This window comes from Tauraco erythrolophus, chromosome 8 (genome assembly GCF_009769465.1).
Source record: "Tauraco erythrolophus isolate bTauEry1 chromosome 8, bTauEry1.pri, whole genome shotgun sequence".
NCBI classification, from domain to species: Eukaryota; Metazoa; Chordata; class Aves; order Musophagiformes; family Musophagidae; genus Tauraco; species Tauraco erythrolophus.
Window position 1 is genome coordinate 32221120 of NC_141472.1, and position 27739 is coordinate 32248858.

Here is a 27739-nt window from a genome sequence, read left to right on the forward strand (position 1 = left end):
TCTCTCCTAGTCCTATCACTGGCGATCCAGCAGGTCTTTTGTATAGTCTGAAACGCTGTTCTGTCTCAAGGGGCTGCATACTTTCCCAAGTAATTTGTTTTTAACTCTGTAGCATCAGTAACAGACGTAAACATTATGTCCTGGAGGTGCATGCAGCAGACTAGAGGCACTAAGCTTACGTACAGCTAAAATTTCAAAATGGAGGTAAATTCTCATTCAATGACTGATCTGACTGAGCTCCCTTAGAAAAGCACATGCTACTCTCACCAAAATATCAATGCAATTCCAGGACATGAGATATCATGGAATAAGCTTTCTCCTGGAAAAGTTAAGCATGTCACTGGCCTCCAATCTTACAACACCCTAAGGAGAAATTCTCATAACTAGGGACCTGAAGTTGCTATCCTGTTGTTAAGCATGCTATTTAAATGCATTGATTTTGGAAGCCTTTTAATGCAGATTTCAGCTCCTTGTTTTAGTCTTGTAAAAAGCTGGACAGTTTGACTGAGTAATAAATTTTAATATTAGGTTTTTTTTTCCCTGATAGCACTGCAGAGCAAATTCAACCAAAATATCTTTAATGGAAGAGACATATCTAAAGGACACAATTTTCATTGCACTCAGTCAAAACAGATGCACACAGGAATAGCGTCCATTTAAATAAAGCCAGTCTCTGTCCTCTCAGTGACTGCTGGTAGCACCTGGACACAGCATTAGCAGTGAGATCACTCAGATGGCTGAGACCTAGACCGGGCAGGAAGGTAGTACTAATGTGAGTAGCACAAGGATCTTCCAAAGGCTCCATACTAACCTCAGCTCTCTAAGTCTGACCTTGTGGCTTTCTTACAGAAAGGAGGGTTTCCCTACATTTTTCATCAGCTTGTCTCACCTGGGGCCTGTACAGCCACTGGCAGTTTCTTTTTGTTTGCTTGATCCTTCTCACATCTCATCAGTAGTAATACGAACACCGGTAGGCAGACCAGGCTGTCAGAGACACCTCCGGACTCCAGTTGACCTGCCCAGCTAGAACCGACTAATCCTTAATTAATAACATGCTCCTTTAACCATACTTGTTTTGTAAAGCTATACCAGGAGCAAAAAGTCAAGGGGAAAGATCTGCTGAACAAGACAGTGCCATTTTTATGAATTACATTATAACTGCAATTTCAGTACGAGAATGAGCAAGGTCTCTGAATGACAGGCATAGTTTATTGTACCTAGAATTGCCCCATTTGTGTCCCTTTTTCTGCTTGTGTTTGAAGTTAGGTCTGTTTAATAGCTTGCTGAACTATAATTTAAAGCAGCTGAAAGTAGGATTAAGAAATGTATGAGAACACTGAGATCTCTGCATGAATGGATGAGGTGCCTTCTTGGTCTCTTTTTTCTCCCATTTCATCTTGTAAGTGAATATTGGCTAATTCCTTTCTCTCTTAAATTAAACCCATCTGGGCTAGGCCAGAAGAGCAATTGCCTGGTGCAACCAGCTATTCTACCTACCTCCTTCCCCTGTATAAAAAGCTGGTGCACAAACTTGAAGACATAGGACAACCTTCTTACTCGCTTTCTGTCCTAAAAGGTCACACAACTTCACCCCATGGAACTGTAACAGGACTTTTGTTTCATCCCGGAGTTGGCTGCATTTCAGCCATCTCCAGAGCAAGTGACTACACTCCTCTAAGCACTCTGGGGCAAATGGTATTATATACATTAAAAAGTGCCTCAAACTGCTAATGATTATTACTGCTAACCTTATTATTCATGAACATCAGTGTATTTCTGAAAACGCCGATGTTAAACAGTAATACCCTCAAGTCCCAGCCAAGACTGTGGTTTTGTTGCATTGAGACATGGAGGGGGTTGATGGTGGTTCCTCTGGAGACTGATTCACAACCGATGCCTATTTAAACAACCTGAAGATGAATCTTCTCCTTGTCACCTCTGACTGATGGGGATATTATCCCCCAACTCAGACATATGAAGTTAGTTGCTGTAAAGACCCTCCTGATCTATACAACCTAGTCTTGAAGAATTTGCCATCTAAATATATACAGAAGAGTGAAAAAGATACAACATTCTCATTTAGATTTAAAGCACAGAGTAAGCAATTTAGTCAACATCGCAGAGCATACCTGCAGCACAACCAGGAGCTGATCTCCTGGTCCATCAGTCTATGCCTGGTTAGGAGAATAACTTGCACCTAAAGTTGGGGCACAGCATATAAACCTGTGCTGAAGTGCATTTACACTCAGGGAAATTGGGTAGATGTTGAATTACTTTCCTAAACCGGGCCCTCTATGCTTGTCTGCCTATGAACAGAGCCAAGCTGCAGTATAAATCCTGTAGATGAAAGTATTTGTTAATTGGCTTCGTAATTTGTATTTGGCTGCCCTGTAAAATGATTAAGTGCTCACTGTGCCTGGTACCACAAAGCATACGTACCAGAACAGCAGGAGAGCAGCTGAGATGTATTTCAAGAAAGGGTGGAAGAACATATCCACTTAAATCTGCTCGCCATGACATTCCCAAGTCAAAGCTTCTTATTCAGTGTTTACTTCATACAGCCAAGCGCACCTTGGCTGAACTTTGTAACATGATGCCCCTGCACTTGTTCACACATTGCCTGGCCTTGAAACAATTTACAGTGAAGGCAAAGTACTTCGTCTATGATGCCACTGAGCAACAGAGCTGTAAGATAAATTAAGCCTTTCCACGTAACAAGATTGCACGAATAAAAGCTGAGACCCTTCCTCTTAGGAGTTCTGAAATTGTAAGGGTTGCAGCATGCTTCAGATACGCATTCAGGCCTCTTTTTCAGTGCCTCTCTTCAGGCACTACATCTGTCAGCACTGTGCTGGTTGATTAAAAGGTGCTTCCTTCTAATTAAAACAGAGTGCGCTTTTCAGTTCTGCTGTGGTAGATCAGGAGGAACGTCCCTGCAGACGATGAACAGATGTAAATGAAAGGCTACTCCAGCTTCAGATTATTTTTTCTATTTAAATGAGTGTGGTTTGTTTGCACTTCCCACCTGTCCCCCTCCACACACACCAAGCAGGTAAGACAACCTCTTCGTGCTTCAGAATAACCCTTACCAGCAAATCGGGAGCCTCGAGATCCCTAATGCTGACCACCACCAGAACCTCTCAGGACTTTGACACGCACACAGAGACCAACAATACGCTGCCTTATCTCAGCTGGTCTGTATGACTACAAGAAATGTACACCTACTCGCATGTTGCTACTTGCCTGCACTTTATAGCAGATGTGAGAAGCTCACCCCTCCCTCGTTATAGAGCAGGCTATCTCAAGTTCCCTCCTTTGTATGCAAACAATTACCCTGCAAGTAGAAACAAAGCCAACAGAAGCTGATAATAATGTTTGATCATGCTAAAAAAATATGTTTAGGAAAAGCTGAAGAGAATTGAGTGAAGAATCGCTCTCCTTTTTGGGGGCTATTATTGCACTGAAACAGGCATCCAACACAGCCCAGATGAAGTACTGGAGACTCAAGTAGGCTCGTGGTGCTCTGGGAAGCCATTCACTGCGCTTGTAGAATAGGATAGACTATTTCAGCTGGAAGGGACCTGCAACAATCATCTAGTCCAACTGCCTAACCAATTCAGGGCTGATCAAAAGTTAAAGCATGTTTTTAAGGACATTGTCCAAATGCCTCTTAAACACTGACAGGCTTGGGGCATTGACCACCTCTCCAGGAAGCCTATTCCAGTGTTTGACCACCCTCTCGGTAAAGAAATGCTTCCTAATGTCCAGTCTAAACCTCCCCTGGTGCAGCTTTGAACCATTCCCACACATCCTATCAATGGATCCCAGGAGGAGACATCAGCATCTTCCTCTCCACTTCCCCTCCTCAGGAGGGGTTGTGCTGCAATTGGAAGCCAGGTCTGCAAGAAGGACTCACAACTGTCACAGTGTAGATAATAGGAAAAACAATTAACAGAACAGAGTCCTTTGGGCAATATGAAACAAGACACAGAATTATGCATGTGCCAAACCTAATGCTCCCTTCTGGCACTCCTGAAAGCCACGTGCTGGGGCTAAGCCTCGGGCTATGAGCCAGCAACTCCTGTCAGCTCTTCCTATCTTTGCTCCTGGAGGCCTTAGATATACTTTGTACTTACACAGTACATGACAAACACAGCTTAGTCATGCTTCACGACTCCCTGGGAGCTGGTTAGTATCTTTCCTCCCTTATACTAATGGAGAAAATGAGCCAGAGAAAGGTTAAATGACCTTCTTCAAAGCACACAGCAAGTCAGTGATGGAATCGAGATCAGACACCAGGGCTCTTGGCTACCAAATCTCATGCTAGATTGAATGCACAGTGCCTCTACGCAGGTCCAGCTGTGGCTGAACTTTTCAGATGGTTATACTCATTTCTGAACTAGTCAACCGTCCTAAGAAACTCAGCTCCTGAAGGATGATTCTGGCCTTTGCTCTCAGAAGGAGTTAATTACATGCCTGCTCCGGAGTGTGATGTGATGATCCGTTTGCAAATGCTACTCCAGTGATTCATTTGAAGGGCCTGGCATACACATGCTGGAAAAAGGTGGAGAGCCAGTATCTCCCTTACAAGCTGGACTCTTATTCACCAGTAATTTTTTTCTATTGAAGAAAAACTTGTCTGATACATCACTCTTCCTTAAAAATCAATATATGTTCAATAGAGAACCATACCAAAGGGCATACCATAATATGATGCAGTTGCTGTATGAGCAATTGCTTTTCCTAAAGCAACATTTCTCAGTATTTCTCAGTGATAAATCCAGCTAGAACTAGAGAAGCATCCTCTTAGAAGAGGCTCTTTATGCAAGCAGCGTATCATTCTAAATAAGCAGCTTCCAAATTAAGCCAGGGTCCTAGCTACTGTTTCTGGGTTGCCACTGAGACCCACTTAGTACATCTCAGTGGAAACAAGGATGAAATCAAATCCTCTATATTCCAGTCAATGGAGAACTACCATCAGCTTCAACGGCACAAGGCGCATGGCACAGATCTGCTCAGGCTTGATGCTGCATAGTCAGGGCCAGCTCTAGGAAGAGTCAAAGGAGGCAGATGCTTATAGCTGCAGAGTACGCAGGACAACAGCATAGCTGTGGCACCCTTGGCCTGTACCAATATTCAGAAATCTAGATGGATGGCTGCTGCTGTGGGAGAAGCAGGAAGGGGATCAGCTCTTGGATCAACAGCCGTGTCCCCTCTTCCATCGGCTTGCAAGGCGAGCAGCAAGCTGGCTCTGGTGTCTCTGGTTCTCCTCTTTCCCCAGGGCAGGAAAGGCAAAGCCTCACTCCAATGTGATCCCACTTCCTTGGGGGTGACAGTGTTTGCTGTGCTCCTGAGACACCCTCAACCAGCTGTTTTCTGGAGGGTAGCCATACGTACACACTTCGGAGAATGGGGAGTGGGATTTTTTTTTTTTTATATTGTTGGAACATATTTATAAAACAAGGGCTGATTTCCTTTTTTTTTTTTTTCCCGTTACATTTCCCTCCCTCTGTTTCACTAGATGAGCTTCTTCAAAATCTTGGAGATGGAAACTGAGCCAAATTTTCAAAACTTGTGTGTGGGCTTGTTCTTATTTTCCTGGAAGAGTGACTCTGTCTCTCAGACCATCACATATTATCCCACATGTCACCTCAAGTCTCTCTTGACATGTGGCTGGCAGCTCTTATTTTCCCTCTCATCCAGTTGGCAGAGTCTCAGAGCACTTAACAGCACCTTGATACGGCCTTGAGCCGCATGGGGACCTTTGATCTCCTATCTGCCCATCCTTTTCAGTTGTGCTTTCAGTAAGTCATACTGTAAAATTCTTCTTCTGATGCACTGATCATCGTCCAAATATTCCCTGGCAGCCCCCCCCCACCTGCCTACTTAGGCTGATAAACACGCTCAGTTCTGTCAGGCTTTCCTCAAACTCTGGATGAGTTCAGTATGACTTATATGCAAATACTGATAGAGTTGGCTGGTAAGCTTAAGTTATTGCCAGCCAATCCCTGCTCTTTGCTGTGTTTTTTATACCTTTGCAGTGGTACAGAATGGTAGGATTAGCCCTAAACATCTGGATATAAAGTGATGTGCAAGTCACTTTGATGAGCCCTGCCACAGAAAACTGACACATCACCAACTTAACTAGAGCAAGAGACAGTATTTTCAGTAACACAAAAGGAAACCGCTCTGCCACCCCATCCTGTGATGCTGTAAAACACATTAGGTCCCAGCCTCCAAGGCTTTTGCCAAAATATCCTGACCTTGTGTTTGCTTGCACCCCACTCACCAAAATACAATCTTCAAACTTGACTATTCCCAGTGTGTTACTAAAGCAGACGAGCCTCTCATGGGTGGCTGCTTTTGTCATAGGATATCACCAATTTTCATTTTATCCGAAATATGAGATATTTTTCCAGTCAGGCCTGCAATCCGCTGTGTAAGGATGTTCCCATCAGCCTGCGCTGCACCATGATGGCCTTTCATGCAGCGCTGGCTGCGCAGGTGCTGGCCATGAGTCAGTGGATAGTCTGGTTCCTCCGATGGTGGGCAAAAGCACACGGACTGCCACACCAGTGAGGTCATTTGCAGAGAGGTAGATGGTACTGCTTTGCAGGTGATTTGAAAGACCAACTGTTTTCTCTGCCAACAAAGATGACAGACTAAAACCTGTTGTTGCCTCACCCTCTTCTCCACGTACAACACTTGGAGTAAAACTGCCACTTTGCTCTCCTACAGCTGTGGCTTCTTCTGTGCGTTGGTCTGGCCCAGCAACCTGACAGTGCTGCAGCACTGCATTTTATTGGATTTATTTATTCTGAGTTGATTAAAATTCACACTCTGTGTTTGAGAAAATGCACAAATTTTAACTAAGAAGAAAAAATTATAGTTTGAACAAAATTTGGGCCAGGCTCCAAAGTTCCCAGAATCCCATAATTACAAAAATTAACCTTCCATCCTTTCCTGTCTACACCTCTTCCCCTCCTCCCCAAGGCGAATAAGTCAGGGACAGCTCAGATTTGGAATATGACAAATTCAGACTCCTTGCAGACCAGCAGAGGAAAGCAAACTCTATAGGTAAGAACCAGACACCCCCATGGGGCTTTACCCCTCCACACTTACACAAGGGCTGAGCTGACCTCATCTGGCACAGTATCAGAGAGGAAAATCTCCCTCTGAACTATCCCAGGCTCAACCAGAGAGGTTAAAACCTGTGTTTTAAATCACACTTTTGTTCCATGTGTAAAGAACCTGTGCACCCCAATTATGGATTTAACTAGCTGCAATGTCTAATCACAGGTTTCTCACCTTTACCATATTCTTTACCATGCAGGTCAGGCAGCTGCTTTAAAAGACATCAATGGTCCTTTGAAAGTTTCTGTTAATTTCAGAGACTGATTCTCCCTTTTTTTCTCATATCACCATGTTATCTGCCCCCCTCCAGTGCCTGATACAGACGCAACTTTAATTAGAGCATTCTTTTGTCCGATAGGAAAAATCACAGTGAGAAAGGATGGTATTTGTTTTTCTAGGTTTCTCTGCAGCAGCACTCTCAGCCACCCTCCTACAAGCTGGATATAACAAAAAAAATGATCATGCTCTTTGCTTGCTCACGTCCTTATTAATACCTCGACTGGCAAGGTAATTTCTCAGGCAAACGTGACTTAGTAGGGGGTAAAGCTGGCGTAAGACAGTGTGATTCTAACGCAAGCCATCAGAAATGGCAGTAACTCAGCTCAGTCATTTTGTCTCAGAGAAGTATTGAGTCAAATCCTGCAGTCAGAGACGAATGGCATGTTGTTCCTGGCTGATAACAGGACAAGCCTGTGGGCTATTGAACCTTTGGCTATGCCCATGCGGTTGTGGCCAATGTCACCTTGTTTGCATGTTAGTCTCTCCATGCTATATGAGCCTCGACTTCTTCAGCCATGCTGAAGTCCCACTGTCCCAGTGTAAGTGTGTGGGACTCACAGACTTTCATGAGCATTTTAAAGACTTACATCTTCTTTGGAGATGCAAGGCTGAGGGCAAGTGATTAAATTACCAGGTGGAAATACAACAGTAAAGGATTCAAATCCCACCCCTGCCACTCATTTTCTATGAGTCAACGGAAGAGCTTTGGCTATGTCCACATTAGCCAAGTGCAGAGACCTCCGAGGTTCTGCAGACTTTGACTGGTACCTTCGGAAAGCGCAGTCTCACTACAGGTGTTAGGTGCAGCACTGCGCTACCTTTCAGATCTACTGTAAACTCACACGTCAGCATCACAGCCTTTTGTTAGGGCCAGCCCTTGGATTCCCATCTATAGTGTGAAATTATTAGTGTTTTGCTGCCTCATAGAAGCCTTGTGAGGATAAATGTTGGTGAGGGGCCCTGATCACTTGGCAACGGAAAGTATTCTTGGCGGAGTTTAGACCCGACACTGATACTCTAAATCTGCGGATCAACTCTGACGCGACTTCCTCCATTGAATTTCCTGGTTTGCATAATGCTTTTTGCCCAGGTAACATAATCTGCTGAGAATTATTCTCTTCAGGGTTCAGTGGCAGTCCAGATCTGGACAGGATTGAAGGTGCCCAAGGGTAAGAGTGATATTTTCCAAGCAGCACAGGTTTTGAGAGCTTTACTGCAGTACTCTGGAGCTTTCTGCCAAGCAGGCAGGAAAGAGTCTCATGTTCAGCCAGAAATCTGCATGGAACCTGGTGTGTGACAGACTAATCTATCATACACTGGAGACTTTCAATAAACTCAGGGTGCCAAACCTGCTGGTTGAGGGTCGTAGAGTATATTTACAATTTGCCATATTTCTGCAAGCTGCAACTTGAAGCAACTCTTTTGGGACATCAGTCACTTCATTCAGTCTTCAGCTCCGAAGCCTCCAGAGTTGTTTTAATGCTTACGCAACCAGGAGCAATGATAGCCAGGAAAGGGTGCCTACAGGCTGTTGCATTCCCCCTAAAATAACCTTTGCAAGTTCATAGAGCACCCTCCTTGCTCCCAAACTATCTCCTTTCTTGCACCTATTTACCTGGCATTAACAGGCGCGTTTAGTTCAGCTCTAAATCAAGTATGAAAATCACCCTCATCAAAGCATCCAGACTTGCACCACTAGCAGCTTAGTAGCTTTACATTTATTGCAGAGAAGTCTGGCAATCCAGAAGGATGTGCAACTTACTTGCCAGTGTTGAGTCCCTTGATGCAGCCTTTGTTCACTACCTTCTACATCCAGGCTCCTCCTGGTAATGGCTATTCAAGACAAGGGCTCCTGAGCTGCAGTTTCCGGTTCGACAGCCATGAAAGACAATCCTGTCCCATCTCCTGATGGAGCTGACAGCCATCTTGGCAGGCAGAACTAAGAGGACTTCTGCTCATGAGATTTTCTGGCGGGTTTTCTACAGTAATACCTCCACTCACTGCAAATGGCCAACCCTTGTAGCCATGCCTCTCACATCCACAGCCCCAGCAGGCTACTGCCCCGAGCTGACACCCCTGCAGTTTCCTTCTGGTAAAAGTCAAATGTTTCCCTTAGGGCTTCCCAGCCACTCTCTGTGCAGCCATTTGTTTGGGTACCATCCTCCTGTTGTCCAAGCTGTTTTCCTTCAGCTTGCTGTCCTGCCAGATTGTCACATGGTGTCTCAACCATTCTCCTTTAAACCTTTTATGTTCTCCTCGCCAGGGAGCTCTTCTGAAGCATGCTTTTTGGCTTGACTCCAAGCAGGGTCTTTCATATCATCATTTCTTTACTGGCTCCTGTCTCTGCCCAGCCAGTAATGAGATAGTCTCAAGGAGTAAGGCTCCTCAAGGAGCTGGGATGTCACAGCTACACTATGCACCTCCTCCATAAAACCCATCCTCCCCGGGATTGGGCATTCTGCCTACGGCACAGATGAGAGAGCAGAGCACTGTTTCTCCAACATGCAGGTGAAATCGTTGCCATGAGGATAGGAGAAGGCCAGCATGTCTCTGTTACAGATGAGGAAGGGAAGGAGGGAGGGGAAAGAGCAAAGGAAGAACGTTGGAGAGTCGAGCTGGCTTCCTCCTGCCCCACCACCATCACCTCTGGCATCCCCATCCCAGCACAGGCACACTGGCATAGGCAATGAGTCTGCAGCCGTCTGGCTGCCAGGCAGGCTGCTGCTCTCCATGGCTACTGACTGTGTCTAGATCTGACCCTGAGCTACAGCAAGCAGATACCACTTTTAAGTCACTGCTTTTTAACACAAGCCTCTTTTGCTTGCCCATCGAGTTAGGAAATTCAGCTTATCTCCTTTGTTAAACCATTTATTATACAGCAGGTCATTCAAGCTGTTCTTCCCAGTTCATTCACCAGCTGTATTACCGACAAAAGAGCGATGTCCCAGTCTCCTAGCCTTTGTTCTGGTACCAGAATAATCTCCTCTGTGGCTCTTCTGCCATGGCGGCAGATACACAAATTGCATCTATAATTCAAAACTATAGCTCTTTATGTGACAATAATCTGCGAGAAACTGCCACCCATTTCCTCACCATTACTCTTTGATTTCAGATGTTTAGGTAGAGCAAATAGACCCTCAGTTAATAAAAGCAAACTGGTCACAAGGATTGCTATACAGCAGAGTTAAATTTGAAATCTAATAATGGGAAAGAGATTGAAAGTAAAGACAATAAGCATTCTAGATCATGCCATTAGAGAGGGATGGAAGTTTCTACGTAGTCAAGGCTGCAATCAGTTTCCATTTCAGCTCTTTTATTGGCTTTAACTTGGAAGGTTTCTCAGGTCTGAAAAATTGAAGGCTTATTCTTGATGAAAAGAGGAAAGTGTTTTACAAAAAAGCGGGACAAATGGACAAAATGGCATTGCTGATAGCTAGCATGGAAAAAGCAGGATGCAAGTTCCCAAAAGCATCAGTTTTTTTAATGCCTGAGAGGATTTATGTGTCTTGGGTTTTGAGCTGTTCAGATCATATTTTCAAGTTTTTTCTCAATAATAATGAGGTCTAGAAAATTGTTTTTCCTCCCATTAGAATAAGCTCAAATAGTAATCACATGTGCTTAAGAGCTGAAAAAAAGCAGCAAATATTTCAAAACAACCACTCATTCACAGAAGAAAATCAGTACATTAAAATACTAACACTACGTTTAAAACAAAAACAAAACATGCAAACTATGAGTCAAAATGAAGGTTATGAATTTTTGAAATGTGTGTTTTTATACTTAATGAAATGTGGCTCATAATATGTGTAGTGTGAGGTTTACAATGTTCTAAACTATTCATATCCTTACTTGCAAGTGTTTGGATTTCACAAATGATGTGACAAGTAAATACGTTGCTTAGAAACCATGGTGGGCTTTTGAAACTAATTCTTTTGTTTCTGGGATTTTGACTTGGCAGGTGTTTGGCGCATTGGAGTTTGATAACTCCTCTGGTTTGCACTCAGACAGCACCAGTCATTCGGGGAGGGCTCTTAGATAAGGATAAAGCTTAAAAATCTGAGGCTCATGTTATTCCAGCTCCCTGTCTGCATGGCATGCCCTCAATACCTCTTACAGCTTCAGTCACGCTGTGTCCAATTCCTGAAACCAAAAACCCTCATGAGCCCCAGGATCTTCTTTTCTTCTAGGAAGCATTTTCTGTGAAGCTTTGAAACACAGGACGAACTAAGCCAAAGAGATGCTGTGGTGAGGTCATACTGCTTTTAAATAGAGACAGAAAGAACTAGTCTGAAATAATTTATAACGCTATCATCTAAGAGAATGAAGTTAACCAGGAAATTGAGAAGTGGGAGTACTTATAAACTCCACCCTGATCCCAAACTCCTTCCACAACCCCAGAATAGCTGGCGTTACTACTAATATGATGTACAGTAGCACATTTAAACATGGTTAACATTTAAATTTAGGTTTCATAAATTACACCCTGTAGAGATGGATAGAGACAGCTCCTATCTCTTTGAGGTATTGTTTCATTTGCAAATTCAAGCAGATGGTGCACGAGCAACTAATGACTCAAAAAATCACCCCTAAAAATAGTCCAGAACAAGGTGCGGATTTATCAGGGAAGGAGGGAACAGAAAAGGCTTTACTTCCCATTCCCATTTCTCTGGCACAGCTCCAGGAGCTTGGCACACCCAGAGCTGTGCAGCACCGAGAACTCCATCCACATCCCCATATTCATGTACCTCTCCCTGTCACCTCGCACAGGGTAGAAGTGAGATGGTGAAGAAGAAAAGGGCTCAGCACTCCCCACCTTCCCCACACCAAGCCTGTATCCAACCCAAAAAAACACCCTGGGAATTTACATCTCCATTAACTCTATCACGAATTGCTCAGCAGAGCTGTGTGACACCACTGAAACTTTCAGTCTCCTAGTCAAGTGAGTACTGCTTCATGAAAACTGACTTTTCCAAGCAAATTCTATAAATACTTCTCACTGCGTCCTCACAAGGCAATACACTGCCGTGTATTGCACCTCCAGCGGGAAGCCAAATTTGCTGTCCTTCCTCTGTTTATAATGATATTGCAGCCTCATGTCTAACTGCACTTGCACAAGCTCTTGCAGAGCCAGAGACTCCTTCCAGGACGCGTCGCTGGGGTTTGAGCAGGAGTGAAGTGTGTCAGCCTCGGCACGTCTGCGCGGGGGGAAACCTGCCGTGCAGCCGACTGATGTAAACCATAAATTCCTCAGAGCGACCTGCCTGTGTTTGTGCAGTGCCTGGCAGAAGGCACCGTTCACGGCCGTCCCCCAAGCAATGCCGTTCTGAAGTAATAAATATTAATAATTGCTGGTTAAAGATTCCAGCACAGGTAAAGCCATGGCTTGAAAAGTAAAATGTTTCTGTATGTAAAGCAGGAGGGCCCCTGGCAATTTGAACAGCTACAGGAAGGTAAGTGTTACCATTTGCTGCACAAATACACACAGAAAATGTATATTAAATCACACTTCAGTTGCCTCTGTGGAGCAAAAACTCTCACTCTGTTACATATCTTGCTCTTTTCTCTTGTCCATATCATGAGTTCCAGCTCTGCTCCTCACCTCCCTGTCCTCTAACGCTGAACAGCCCAGGAAGAAAGCAGTCTCTTCCTCCATTTTCATTAATAGCACTGACTGCTACCACAATGCTATCTGATTCTAAATGTTGTACTTAAACTGATTTGTTAGACCATGCTTAGTCTTTTCTTTTTGGGTTATCTGTTTATTATGCAATAAAAAATAGTTGCTGCTGGGGCTCATGATTCAGCCACTCGTGACATATATTATTTCACTGAACCATAGTTCTTTCCCCTGTTACAAATGCAGCTCTAAATTTGTTAGAGCTTGCCTGTGCTCATCTTGTGTGTTTCTGCCCTCCTCTTATGGCATCCTAAATAAAAACAATGTTTAAAAATAAAGGAAAATATATGCTAATTATATACAATGAGCCAGAACAAAAGTTGCACCAAAATGCTTTAGGTGAGGATCGGGCTATATGAGCATGATGAAGCAAACAGGTTGTGGAGTGAATTCTAAAATAAGAGAAAGAAAGCAATCATTTACATTGCCAATACAACTTACACAAAGGTGTGTAGATGAACCTGTACAGAGGGAAAGTCTGGCCATGGCAAATAAACCATAAAGTCAAATTCTGTGCTGGCAGAGGGATGGTGCAGAGTGATTTACTACAACTCTTCTAACATTCATGATACCGAGGGAGTATTTTCCTTCATTAACCAGTCGTTTGACTGCATCATTTTTTAATTTTTTTTTTTAAATATTCTAGTAATTTTCTCTTCTTTGCAATTATAATAGGAGTCTAAATCCCTCTATGTAAAATACAGCTTTCTTTTTGAGGGAGAGAATGGCCACATAAGATGGAAACACACTCTCCTCTGAAGTCAGAACCTGAAGGCAAAGAGCTTGAGCAGCAACTCTGGACTAATTAAAAGATTATCTTTACCTTGCTCCCACAATGAGCTGGTTCCTGTTGGCATCCAGTGCAAGCTGAGAAAAGTCATGTACACCTGGATAGGTGAAATTCGACACCCAGGGCTTCAGATCTGCAATAAAAATGAGAAAGCAGAAAACAATAAAGCTGCTCTAGAAGCAGTGAGTTCACCCAAACATCCACTAATGGATTTCCTACCGAGTCATCTGTCAGGCAAAGGCTAATTAATAATCTATTTAAAAGGTTTCTATTTATTGTGATTCTCCGCAGAATGTGCAAAAAACCACACACAAAAACAGGGCTGTCTCAGCAGTTATTTTCACATCCAAGATAGGGTGTCGCCATTGGTTTTGAAGACAACAGCAGTCTTCTTTTAAAACTGAGAACTGTCTTCAGTTCCAGGGTTAAGTGGTGTAAAGGAACTAGGTTGCCTGTCGTAACATCTTCGTAGCCTCGCCTTCTGTGCTGAGCAAAGGGAAACTGCTGCCCTCCAGAAAGAGAAAGTGGAGTCAACTGAAAACCAAGTTAGAGTAGAAGTGATCTGCATTCAAGACCTGGCTGCTCCAATGACAAGTTTTACCTTCTCTCTCAGGTTTTAGGTTCTCTTCCAGGTTTCACTCTACCTAACATCTGGGATCCCCATCAGTTAAATCCTTCCTTGATTTAGATGGGGGTGGGGTCAAGACAGCGTCTTTGTGGCTGAGAGACTGCACAAGCTTGAGACTGGCTCTATCAACTGGCTTGGATTTGCCAATCTAGGCAATTGTCCAAACTACAATCACGCAGGTTGAATGCAAAGCAATAGACTTGGCTACGCTACGCTTGGAGACAAAGCTCTTCCAGAAGCTACATCTATTAATGCAACATCAAATGAGAGATCTAGGGCGGATAGTCCTGATGTAATAAGAAATACACCTGTTTAACAAAAATGCTGAATTACTATCTTTAGGGCACTCTCAGGCATATGATGCTAAGGCATTCACAGAATCCCAGCTCTCAATGGTTACCAACCTTGACTTTGTGTGTATCACAGAATTTCAACCTCTCACCTCACACCTTCACCGCACAAAATAACTGGGGATAGATTCATATGTATCTTTCAGAAAGTCACCCAGCTTTACCGTGAGGACTTGTCTGGAGAATTTATTCCTACTGTTAACTACTCTGGCTGTTAAATACATGGAGAATATCTGAAGGAGCAAGGCACAAATGAGAACAAATCAGTACATCTGTAATCCCTCTGTGACCTGTTGACAAGTAACCCTGCCTCAGTCAAGGACTGGATGTTGAAGATCCAGGAGGCTCAACATGAAAGGTAATATCTTCTGGTCTCATGCCAACAGGATATCAATACACAGGCCAATGACCTGATGACTCATAACAACAATGATGCAGTTCAGATCAATTCAGAAGAGCTCTGAAAAAACATGCTCCATCGTCATTTTATATCCCCAGTGATAAATTGAGAAGTCTCACTGAAGGCAGCCAGGTTTGAATGTTTTGTTGTAGGCATTAGTCTCCTCTTCTACAGGGGTGAGATGACAATGCTGATGAGGAATCTCATTAAGGCTTTTGGCATCTTGGTACGATTTGTATGATTACAGACGTGCAATGGTTTGAACTCTTTGACATAGGGATATTTTTTGAGCAATTTCAAGTCCCTCTCTCTTCAGGGATGGGTGAAACATAATCAAGGCCTTCAGTTATCAAAATCTTAAGAAAACACATATAAAAGTCCCCACAGTCCACTAGTCCTGCCTCTCTTTCCAAAGCAGAACCTTATCATGGAGCTTCTGCCTCTGCCCTGAACACTACCATGTTTTATAACAGCTTCTAAGCCCCTTTGCCATGGAGCTGGTCCCATGCCTTGCCTAATTGGATGCTGCCAGGGCCTCTCCAGCAATGAGACCTCCATCCTCGCAATCTAAAAACCCTCTCACCAGGAGCTGGAGGCTTCCGGCCCTTCTCAGCATTCCTGTCACACTGCGTTAACCACACACAACACGTGTACCTCCTCTGCTCTTCAATGAAAAGGCTCGAGTTAAGGAATAACTCAGCCCCATCTAACCTTCAAGCATCTCCACCTCCTACACTCCTCTGGGACCCTTAATGATGTACTAGCACCAGGGAGGCACCGCTGTTTCACCTCTGGCATTCTCCTAACTAATGGGGCTCTGTCTTCTTTTCCTGTAGCTCTTTAGCTGCAGAGACATTTCTGAGCCAAGCAGCAGAACCAGCAACAATAACACCTTTCAGGCAGGTTAGCTGGCTGACATGTGCTGCAGATCTCCTGGAATTTCTTTGGCTGACGGGGGTGGGATTAGGGGATTGCTATATAATGATGATACCTTTTAAGGATCCTGCTTTTAGGCCATAATTTCTCTTGTCACTTTACCTCCTCTCCTACCAGTTCTTTCCTACTAACTAACCCACTATTATAGTGCAGTGGCAAGAGGAATATTTCTCCATCTGCTGCTCTAAGCAAAAGTTCCTCACTTCAAAGAGGTATGCTCATCAGTTCTTCCCTCTAACGGCAAGCTCTGACAAATTACAGGTAAAAATAATTAAAAAAAAAATAATTAAAGGCAGTAGGTGGCTTGAATCTTTCCATGTTGGCTGAAATGTCAATCAAGCCCAATAAATAACAGGCAGTGTCTTTATTTCTATTACTACTGCAGGTGGTACAACTTATAAAGAAACCCTTCCCAGTTATTAAATTAAAGGCTGCAAAGCATGCATCCTCACAGCAAAATTAAGCTTTCATAGGCATGTAGTTGGAGATTATTAAACTCAGCATGGTCCCAGTTAAGAATGTCTAAATGTGAGTTGTCAGAATTAATGCCAAACGCCACATTTTCCTTCACAACCTTCTTTCTTCCTATGAAGAGGGAAAGGATAAAGTGGAATGGAAATGTAACCAGGAGTCAGGACATGGGTCTTTTTTCAGTCGACACATTCAGACCTACTGCTCAGACCACAGGCATGCCTAAGGACAGTTCCAGCCTTCCATTTTGAAACTAGATTGGTAAGTGCTGCTCTGGGCCTATCCCATATTCATTGAAGTTTGCACATATGGACCCAATGAACTCTGAAGTTTGCTTGTATTTGACCTTTCTCAGAAGGCTGATTTTTCCAGTGCTGACTCTTTAATTTGGCTGGAAACGTTCAGTGCTGGGGCATGTTTACATTTGCAAAAGTATCTGTTTAAAAACAGTATGAAAAATTAAAACCCAAGGCCCTGGCTTTCCATGTCGGCAGCAGGAGCCGGAAAGCAAGGAACCACATGGCTTAGGGGCAAAATGTTCATCAAGGCCTCCTTTGTGCTTCTCATCTCTAATCATTTCCAGGGGGTTAAAGATCCATGCTCTCACTTCCTCCACATGCGGACCAACGAACAAAAGTTTAATAGTTTCCAACGCCATCCATCGCCAGACATCTGATTCCAAGCCTCTAAAGCTCTCCAAGTCCCTCCACAGCTCAAGGTGGTTGAGGTATCCAGCTGCAAAGAAGACAAAGCTTCGCAGGAAATGTAAGTCTGCAGACACAGCTGTGCTCAGGCTTTGAGGCATGCATGATACAAGGTGAAAAGAGGCCCTCTGCCATTTCGGAGGGTGGTCCTCGCAGCCTGCTAGCACGCTGCTCTGGACTGGGATGAGGCTTAGTCAGCTGCACAAAGGATGGCGTGCCAAATTGCAGGAGCTGGGTTTAAGACCCTGAGCCAGGGTCTCTTCAAATCATTGGCAGTATTCCACTGAGCTTGATGGGTTTTGGATCAGCTTCTAAAGGTGTGGTAAACCTGGTAATACTTGAGACTTCATCTCCTCAAAACCAGCTGCTCCCCACCTCATCCTGACACTGTGTGTTTTGGAGGAAAGAAGTATGTAAACACTGAGTTGAGACTTCCCTGTATGAAGGACAGTATTCAGTGCTTCATCTCACTTGAGCCCACCTGTAGCTCCTACCTCCAGCTGGCTGCAACAGCTTTGTGCATGCAGCACACATCACGCAAGAGCAGAGAGGTTAAACGCCCGTGCCTTGAAATTGCAAAGCCATTGCTAGGTGCATGGAGCATGGCTAACCACCGTGTTGTTATTCAAGAACATCTCTTCTGGAATAATGCTCCACGTGGATTCCCTAGTCTGGAACAAAAGAAGCTAAAACTAAACAGGACCAAGAAATCTATGTGCAAAATAAAGGTATATTTGAAGATATCATAAAAAGACCCTAAGGGAAGAAGGTAGGGAAGCTGAAGAAGAAGGAAGATTCAGGGACCCCACTCCAGAAAACACAACCTGAACTACATACATTACAGAAATCCCCTGTAAAATAAGCTGATTTAACAGTAAAGGCTTGTGCAATAAAATAGAGCATACATACAGCACTGAGGGCCTGCCAAACTCCGTGGGAATAAATAAATACTTGATCTGCAGATATTCAGACCTACTTTTGTGCGGTGTTGGCCACACATTGAATGCTTCCCCTACTGCCTCGTTACGGTCTCTTGTAAGTTCTCTTAACTCAGCCTACTAGTTCATGGCATGTTTAATTACTGTGTGCAAGCATTTCAGCACTCATAGGGAGCCCAGATGACAGCCATGACCTCTGAACTGTACAGTCTCCTCTCTCTTTGTTTTGTTTCAGCTCTGGCACAGGGTAAACCGTGTTTAGCGACTGGCAGATACTCCAGTTTGCAAGTACTCAACCACTTAGATCTTTTTCAGACCACCTACTAGCCTGAAGGACTCTCAGTGTTTTATTCCAACAATGACCACCAGATGCAAATCACTTTCTAACATAAGGTAAGGTCTCAGGCTGTCTTCTTGGTAAAGACTGATGAAATGTCCCCTTTTCAGAATCAGACCTACCATCTCAGACCATCTTCTGCTTCAATTATCCTCAGTATTCAAAGCATTTTTCATGAAGTAGACAGCTACCTGCTAAGACTGAGGCCACAGTCTGTGTGGGCTACTGACCAGAACCCATCAGAGACAAAGCAAACAAGGCTGTAACCAAAGATCAGAAGGCTAATGACTACCCATGCCACCACCTGTCTTCTCAAACACAGCAAGTGTGGACACGTCAAGAATGTATAGAAGTTAAAGTCTACTTACAGTGTTATCTTTATTAGACTGACAATGAATCATATTTTAATATCAGTCCCATTTTAAATTTTAGTTCTCTGTTGTAGGTCACACCACAGGTTACTGCAATAGTCTTTGGAAAACAACTTTCACGCCTACCCATGCTGAGATGTAAAAGTAGCCTCCACAACACAAAACCACTCCACAATTCAGCAAATTTATCAGGGGAAAGAGAAATCTTTTGCTGTGCGGGCAGAGCTGAGCAAACAAATGTGTCAGCACTCAGAGCTCAACTTTACTCATGAGGCCAAAAAACTCAAACTGGCTTTACCCCAGCAGTCCTCCTACACATACACATCACCGTGCTGTCTTGTCTTCCCATCACCACCTCCACCTCATTACTGGTATTCTCTCTTTCTTTAACCTGATCTGTTGAAATCTTTAATTGTATATTAAATACGTCCTCATCCCAACTGCTGCAATTTCTAGCTTCAATGCCTTCTTAAATCTCCGATCTCCACTCACAGTTGCAAGGACTCAGAAGGTTGTTGGCAGAGTACACTTCCTTCTACAAAATGGGCCAAAACAGCAGTTTCCTTCTCTCTCCCTTCAATACCTAAACTCAAATCGGATGTTCTTCCAGCTGTCTCATTTTCATGGTTTCACTCAGTTTACCCTTCTGACCTCACATTCACCTCCTCTCCCACTCCTGGTTGTTTTTTCTTCTAGCAGTATTCATGTTCCAGCCATGGTTCTACCTCTTTTCCTGCCCGCTCAGTCAATTCTTCCCATCTTGGCCAGCTATGAAACTCGTCATCAGATGAGAGAAACAATGAGTTGTTGTTGTTGAGAAACCCATGAGTTGCCTGAGAGTCACTGTGATAGCTGCTTGCAGTGAGCCATTCCCTTTCAGTGAGATCCAAGAAGCAAACGACTTGATAATGTCCCTCTCCAGCCTGTCCAAGAACAAGTGGATAGGAGATGACTGGAAGAAAAAAGTAAGTCTTTTTCTCTCTTGATATCAGGAAAAACTGAATAGTCCTATCTCTCAGCTACCAAGCAAAGGAAGGAGATGGAAGAAAAGGCTTTCTATTTTACCACCCTGAAGGGGAAAAAGAACCAAAGACTCAGGTCGTACCTTCACAGAGCCATCGGGATCACAATAATTACGGTAACCTAGACATGTTATCATTTAAAGTTATGCCAAATCTAGATGATTTTGCACCTCTCCTCTCACTGCCTACAGCTCGTCCCTGAACTGACCTCGCTGAGCTTCTTCCATCCCAAGACAGAAACGACATCTGGAGATGTAGGCGTGGTCCCAAGTGCCCAATGGCACTGACATTGGAGTCCTCTCTGTCTTGGGCAAATCATGAAACTATTTAGTGTCTCATTTCCAATTGTTAAATCGTTTTAGGGATACTGGCTGGTGCATCAAGGCCTGATTATCTGCAAAGCATGCAGTGATGCAACATACAGGAGGCCTAACCACTGCTAATGCATACCGAGCATCTTGACTCTTTGTTTCCTAAATTTTAATAATTTCTTCAAAACAAGTGTTGCTAAATTGCTTCAATATGGAGAAAAAAGAACTTAGTCCAAACCTAATTTTTGCAAAAGTACAATTATGACTGCTTGTTTGTTTACTTTTTTATTATTAATACGGAGCAGCTGGCAAAACACACCAGTCTATCAGGAAGAACCCAGGGATTCAATCCCAGATAAAGAAAACATCAGATAATAATCATGAACTAGTGCTCGCTCCCAGTATGGGAGAGTATGCTATTAAGCTGTCCTGGGGGCCCCCCAAGGAAGGAGATCGAAGGACTGTGAGTCACATTCGCAATTCTGCGCATTTCTACAGTTCTTCAGCATTTCTGCTCCACCAGAGAGGCCAATCTTGGCTCACTCTTTTCTCTTGTTCCTATTTGCACATAGTGAAGGGCAGGCAGAAGCTTAATCAAGACCTGCCCCAGCAGAGAACCAGGAGACTTCCTCTCAGTGAGTCCTCAGGCCTCAGGCTGGGGGATTGGGAAAGAAGTCATGTAACATGTCTCTTCAGCATGGCTCCTATTGCTCAGACCCCTACAAGACCTCAAACCCCAACTAACATAGAGTCATCGAATCATTTAGGTTGGAAAAGACCTTTAAGATCATCGAGTCCAACTATAAACCTAACACTGCCAAGTCCACCACTAAACCATGTCTCTAAGTGCCGCATCTACACATCTTTTAAGTACCTCCAGAGACAGTGACTCAACATACAGCACTGCAGATCCTTCCTGGCAATGGATGATCAAGAGCAAGAGGAGATGCCACAGTGCTGCAAGAGTGTAGGATACGGATGCATGTCTGTGAGTCATGAGTGTGTCCATTCGCCATGCCTGAGATTCACGGGACGAAAGTTATGTGTCTACACAGCACAGGACTTCAAGGAAAGAATGGATTTGGCTTTTCTCAGCAGGCCACCAACCACAGCAAACACTACCCTAATACTGCCTCCTCTCCTTAACAACCCTCCTCAAAAACCTTGCCTGCTACCCCACACAGCACTGCACGGCATCATGCAGTCATAGCCCCATGCCCTACGACCACCTTCTGAAACTCAGCTAACCAGTGCCACACACAGCCCCACTGTTAGCAAACCCGGAGCTTTCTTGTTTTCTTGAGGATGTTGCAGAGTGTTTAAGTATTGTGATCCATTGTTTACTGAGACAAGCTCTGCAGCTGTCACACAATCTCTCTCACTGAGAAAGATAAGGTGAGTGCTCATGCATCACTTGCAGCTTCCTATGACATTCTGATCAGTATAATCCCTCTTTTCAGACAGGAAAGCAAGCTGCATCTTGGCTCCTACAGCCACTGCAGTCTGATGGAAAAAACACTCCTTTGTCATCCTTCAACCATCATTCAATCTGCCTCCTCCACATCTGGAGGCAAATTTTTTTTCACCGTCCTTACAGTTACATGTCTACATCAGCCACTTCTGCCAGCAGAGATGGTGTAAGCTTCAGGACGACTGTTTTCACTAGTGAGAACGTAGGAGAGGGCAGAGAAAGCATGGCTAAACCCTCCTTGAATTCCACCTGCAGGCAGCCAGATCTGCCACAGAAGCAAATTTGTCTGATTTTGATGAACATCTGAAACAAAAGTTAACCCTCTTTGCTGCCTTGCCAGAGACTGAACTGGAGATGCCAACCAAGTCAAACATACAGTTTGTACTTTTTAGCTAGCCAGACTTATGAGGACTCCTGTTTTCTGTGGATAAAGGTCCCACCATGAGTCAGTTACACCAACGAATCGGAGCAGAGGCTGTAAAATCCTGAAAGACTTTTGAAATGAACCTGTTCTCATAAGGATCAGTGGTTTTAAATTGGAAGCTGGCTAATAATAGTAAAGGATTATCAAAGACCACATTTCACCACTGACCTCCACCTCTTTTATTAATGTGCTGTAAAACAGAGCAATCCTCATGTATAAAATACAAATCTGAATTTTGCAGCTCAAGCACTTCCATTAAAATACATTCAAAGGATCACCCGATGTTATAAAAAGGAAAGGACAGACGATCTATGAAGTCAGAGCTTTCTAAGCCAAAGCACAAGAGTTTCTTCAGGATTTTATCTGCACCTCCAAAAGCTAGAAATGATCATAAAAACCTCTAACACAGTCTACGGTGTATTGCAGATCACAGACTTTCATCCAGCTAATCCTATACTAAGCCCAGACATGCTGGATTTCTTAACCACTTGATTCAGCCATGTTAGAGAACAACTTGGCCAGTAGGACCTATAGTAGCAGAACTCACTAGAAAGAAAATTATATGCCAGGGTTCCCAGTTACAGACTTGATGTTTCAGTGCTGTGCACTTTGACCACGGCCTAGCTCAGCGCATAAGCACACGCTTGGTTTCAAGTACACAATCCCATTGCCTTCAAGGTAAATACATTTTAAGTGCCTGACTGAGCTGAGACTGTTCGCAGCTTTCCAGGGTGAACCCTGCATGATTAAACAAGAATATTTCTTACCAGATTGCTAGTACTAAAGTGAACATTTTCAAAGCATAATGATATCTTTGAATGGAAGGGTTTAGGAGAATGTGATATATTAACACTCATCAGAAGCAGATGTGCTCAATAAATGAGGTCTGCCATACCACTAGCTCACAAACTTATTCAGTTAGGCAACTATGCTAAGTAAACTTTAAAATTGAGAATGAAGTCTCTGTAAGGCATGTCTTTGTTTGCACTGAACCACAGAAAAAGAAGAAAAGCACTGTGCTTTGCTTTCCACCCTGTTTCCTTTCTCTGAGGTGCAGTCTGGGATCTGAAAAGGGGCAGCCCACTTCTGTGTCCGAGATCCAACCACTGTGCCAAAGAGAGGACCAAGCACATACCACTGTTAGCTGCTGTAGTTAGCCCTAGTTACGCCAGTGGTACTTTTGGAAAGTATAAATAAGCTACTCTGCCACTGACAAAGAGTTTTCCATGGCATTGGTCCACACATACTACGCTGGTGACCTTCTAAGTATCTGTTCCTCCACACCGTGAACCCACCTCCCTCAGTCTTGCTGCTGAGGATGTTCTCCCTCTCATCATCACCACCAGTCATGGTCAGAGGCTGCTCCTTCACTTGAGCTATCATACCTCTTTAAAGTTTTACCTTCCCTCACTCCAATATGTAAGAGTTACTCAATCACTTTGCTTCCTGAAGCTTCACCATAAAGTCTTCCTTTTCTCTCCTGCTTGTCTTGATTGACTCTAAATGATTTTGTGAATGAAGGGCACTCTTCTAAGACCCCTTTTCTTCTTGAAGCCCCAAGGAACAGCACACTGAATAATTTTTTCAATCAAATCTCACTGCAATCATTTGTTTAGTGTCATGGACACCATTAATGAGGAAGTGTTAATGAACTAGCATCATTATTGCTATAATTATTAGTACAGAATGAAAAATATATTGAGAGTGTCAGGTGTGATTTTCAGAAGTTTTGCCTGAGAGCAAATTAATTCCCTGACCACTGTATATTTATGGCTTTATTAGTCATAATTTTCAAACAAATTCTAAATCAACCCTAAAGAAGGAAATAGCTTCATTTGCCACAGTTTCATTTTTCAAGATTAAAAAGAAAATTGCCACAAGGCTTGCTTAATGGAAACAAAATCTATACTGAAATGCACTGAAGGTCAAATATTCTGTAGCACCCACAGGATGCCACCAGTTTGCAGTCAACACTCCATCACTAGTTTATGTTTGGACTCCCTGTATGGAGATTCAAGGGCAGCAAAGCTATGAGCCAGAAGACAATTCTCTCGTAAAGTATTTTGCCTTCCGTTCGATGTTTAGCCAGATATACCTCTCATACTTCACCCCACAATCTTCATTCTTTGTTAACTAAAATTTTGGTTTGGATTGTCAAAATCTCACTTGCTCCAGAAAAGTGTAAATCTTTATCAGAATATCCTAAGGGGCTTTCCTAGCTGGCCTTTGGAGTTGATGGATGTTAATGTGCTTTTTTCCTATCAATATACAGTAAAGGGAATAATATATTAGTGACCAGTTCAACAATAGTGGGAGTGTTTGGTAAAATGTCAAGAACCTTCAAAAGAAATAAATTGTACCTTATTATCCTTCAGCCCACAAAGTTAAAACAGCTTTTGCTTTCACTACAACAAGCAAACACTCAACTGCTCCCCACAGATTTCAGTGTTTGAAGCTGGCCATGTTTCAATAAAATGTTGTTTAAAGAAAGAAAATATTGAGAAAATATATAGCAAGCTACATTCAAGCAACCTGAATCACATTCATCTGGTAGGAGGTAATAATTACAGACAGTCTGAAGTAAAATCCCAGATTTAAACACTCCCAAACTAATTCATTTTGAAACCTGAGGCAACAGACAGAGCAACTTGTCTGCATCTAAGAGAGATTGAGGATTAGACAATGGGTCAAATGCTGCACACTGAGAACTCACACCAGCAGTGATGATACAGTCTGCACAGCTGAGATTTGCAGACCTGAGAAGATCTGGCATATAAGCCCTTTAACCAAGTCCACCTCTCTCCTATGCTTCAGCATGGGATCAACTGAGGTATTTTTATGGATGAAGACAGGCTGCAATTATTAAAGCAGGGACAAACGACATCCTTCCAGCTTATATTAATTGCCAGACCCAGGGGAGAAAGCTCTGGGAGACAGAACAGAGAAGAACCTGGGAAGCCTATCATACTTTTTCCTGAGCGTAGCGATTTAAAGGGTAAAACTAACGAGAAATAAATAATGGTAGAAACTGCAAGTTGAAACCTGTCTACAACTCATTTCCAGTTAGTTGTGAACATCCAAGTGATTCATATAACACAGAGGAGTTTGCAAACTTTTAAGGATTTCCTTGGTAAACAAGCTGAAACCAAGCACTCTGCACCCATTATAAACATATACGCACTTCAGTCATGGCTCTGGCTCTCAAAATAGCAAATCTTACATGGTATTGCCATGGTAGAAGATGTTTCTGGCTTTCCCAAAGGGCATATTACAAAGGAGCTCCAAAAGTCTTTAATAAAAAGCAAAGGTGCTTTATGTCTAAGAAACAGCTGTAGAACAATGAAGGATACTGCTAAGAACCAGGACACTGTGGCAAGGGCACAGTCAGTTGCAAATGCAGGGACCGATCCATTGGTTATAAGATATATATGGAAAAGACGAGAAAGATAAGCATGACTGACAAGAACCAGAAACAATTTCTCCAGTGTTTGGCTTACCAGAGTGGTCCACAGTGGAGCTGTGCCAGGATGACATACTGTTTAGTGAAATGGGACTTGGACGCGTGTGTACGTGCATGTATAAATAAAAAAGTATGCCCTAAGAATATACCTGACTTGTTTCACTAATTTCTCGACTCACTGAAAAACAAACAAGCATGCAAGATCCTTAACGTAGCTACCCACTCATAGCCAAACACATAATAAGACACCAGAAACAGGCTCCTGGGAAGTAAAAGATCATTTTCTTATTGATCTAACAAGGGAAATCAAACCTTAACTGGATTTCCTATAAGCACAGAGTAGAACAATCTAATTATGAAAAGCCCAAACGGGGTACATTATTATTGTTGGTGAACTGTACAATGAGCATCATTTATAAGCCCCAGGGAAACTGGGGCACCGTTGTGTTAGTTTGGTACGATGCAAACACACAGCACGGTGCTCACAGCACAAAAATTCGTAACCTGTCCTTCTCGATCTCTACGCAGTCTGCTAGGATAAATCATTCAGCTCACAACCCCTTCCCAGCCCACATCTCTCCTGGCAGTGCAAACTTTGCCTTGAGCATATAAAATAAGAATATTTAGGACCATTATGCCTCTTGACTTGTCTGGACCATTTTCTCTAGGTCAGAAGTAATGGCAGGTGGTTTGGGGAATGGACTCTGTAAAGAAACAGGCATTTCTTCAGGTCTGAACATAGTTAAAGTAAAAGCATTTTGCATACATAGACTACTTTCTGCTTAAATGTCATGTACTGTATTCTGTCTTTCTTACCTGTCCCATAGCAAAAGAAAGAGAAATCAATATACATAATTTTTCAGGAAACAAGTTAAAATCTAGACAGAAAGGAGTTTTACTTAGATTCTTCCAGGACAAGGATATTATCCAACCAACTGGATGTTAAGAATATCATAATCTGGAGGAAAAGTACAATAGAAAGAGAGTCTGAGCACAAGTAAGTTGGGAACTGAAGACTGGAGAACACAAAACACGTTATGGCATCCCCTTCGTATTGTGATGGGAAGCCTGGATGGCAAGGTTATGAAAAAGAAGCTATTCAACCTCTTGTAATATAAACTGTTTTGTTAATCTGTTCATTCTGGCAGTAAATTAATGCATCCTGTATGACTGAATGGTCTGGGGCCTGCCTTATTTCTACCTCCCCGTCCACTGCAAACTGCTGCTGTAACATTATCCTCCCCCCTAGCAGCAGGAACATCAGCAGAGCTGCTGGTGGGGTCACTCTTTCAGTCGTTGTCTGGATGTTTCCATTGAATAGCAGGTTGTGATCCGTGGGACGATGCACTTGGAGACCCACAGGAAGCCCATGAGCCACGCTGCTAAGCAGAGACATCCTCAGAGCAACGTCCAACAGCACGTAAGATGCAGATTCCCCTGCTTGTCTCCCCTGCAGCCTAAACCTGCTTGTGCTGGCATCAGAACAGGGTATAAAGGTGAATTACAGTATGAACTGAGGTGTGGGTTCGGGGATGTGAGTCCTCTTCCATAGAACTTAAACACCATGTGCAGTGGAAGTAAAGTGCCTTTAATTTTATTCCTGTGTATTTTCCAGCTGAGCTTTGCAGCCGAAAATACAGGATTAAACTGTATCATGAACAATCATGAGGAAACAGGTGCTGAGACCAAACAGTAACTCTGAATCTAACTTGAGTTTAAGAGACCCAAATGATAATCTGGGTAATTTTCTTGATGTGTCTGCAATTTCAATCTTTATTTCTTTTGTGTAATTGTCAAGTTCTAATTAACTCATATCAGTTTTTGCCCTCAACCATTAAAGAAAGGAAGGGAACAAGAACAGTGAAAGGGGAGGAGAGATTATTTTTTTCTGTGAAAAATTCATGCCTGATTAAAACAAAGCAAACTGGCAGATTATGAGTGTGTTTTGTTTAAGTAGCCATTGCTTCTGCAAAGAAGCTCTGATATTGAGTGCCAAAAATGCTCACCAATCCCTCAACATCAGGAATTGGGGCTCT

General features: G+C 43.2%; 1 protein-coding gene across 3 annotated transcripts in view; it reads right to left on the minus strand.

Annotated features, from left to right (window-relative positions):
• The window catches only part of SEMA5B (semaphorin 5B), a 134907-nt gene that overhangs the window by 105551 nt on the left and 1617 nt on the right, over positions 1-27739 (minus strand). For all 3 annotated transcript variants that reach the window (XM_086615346.1, XM_086615345.1, XM_086615344.1), the window contains exon 2: positions 13914-14013. In XM_086615346.1, coding sequence (XP_086471472.1) covers positions 13914-14013 — 100 coding nt within the window. The remainder of the gene's footprint in view (positions 1-13913; positions 14014-27739) is intronic.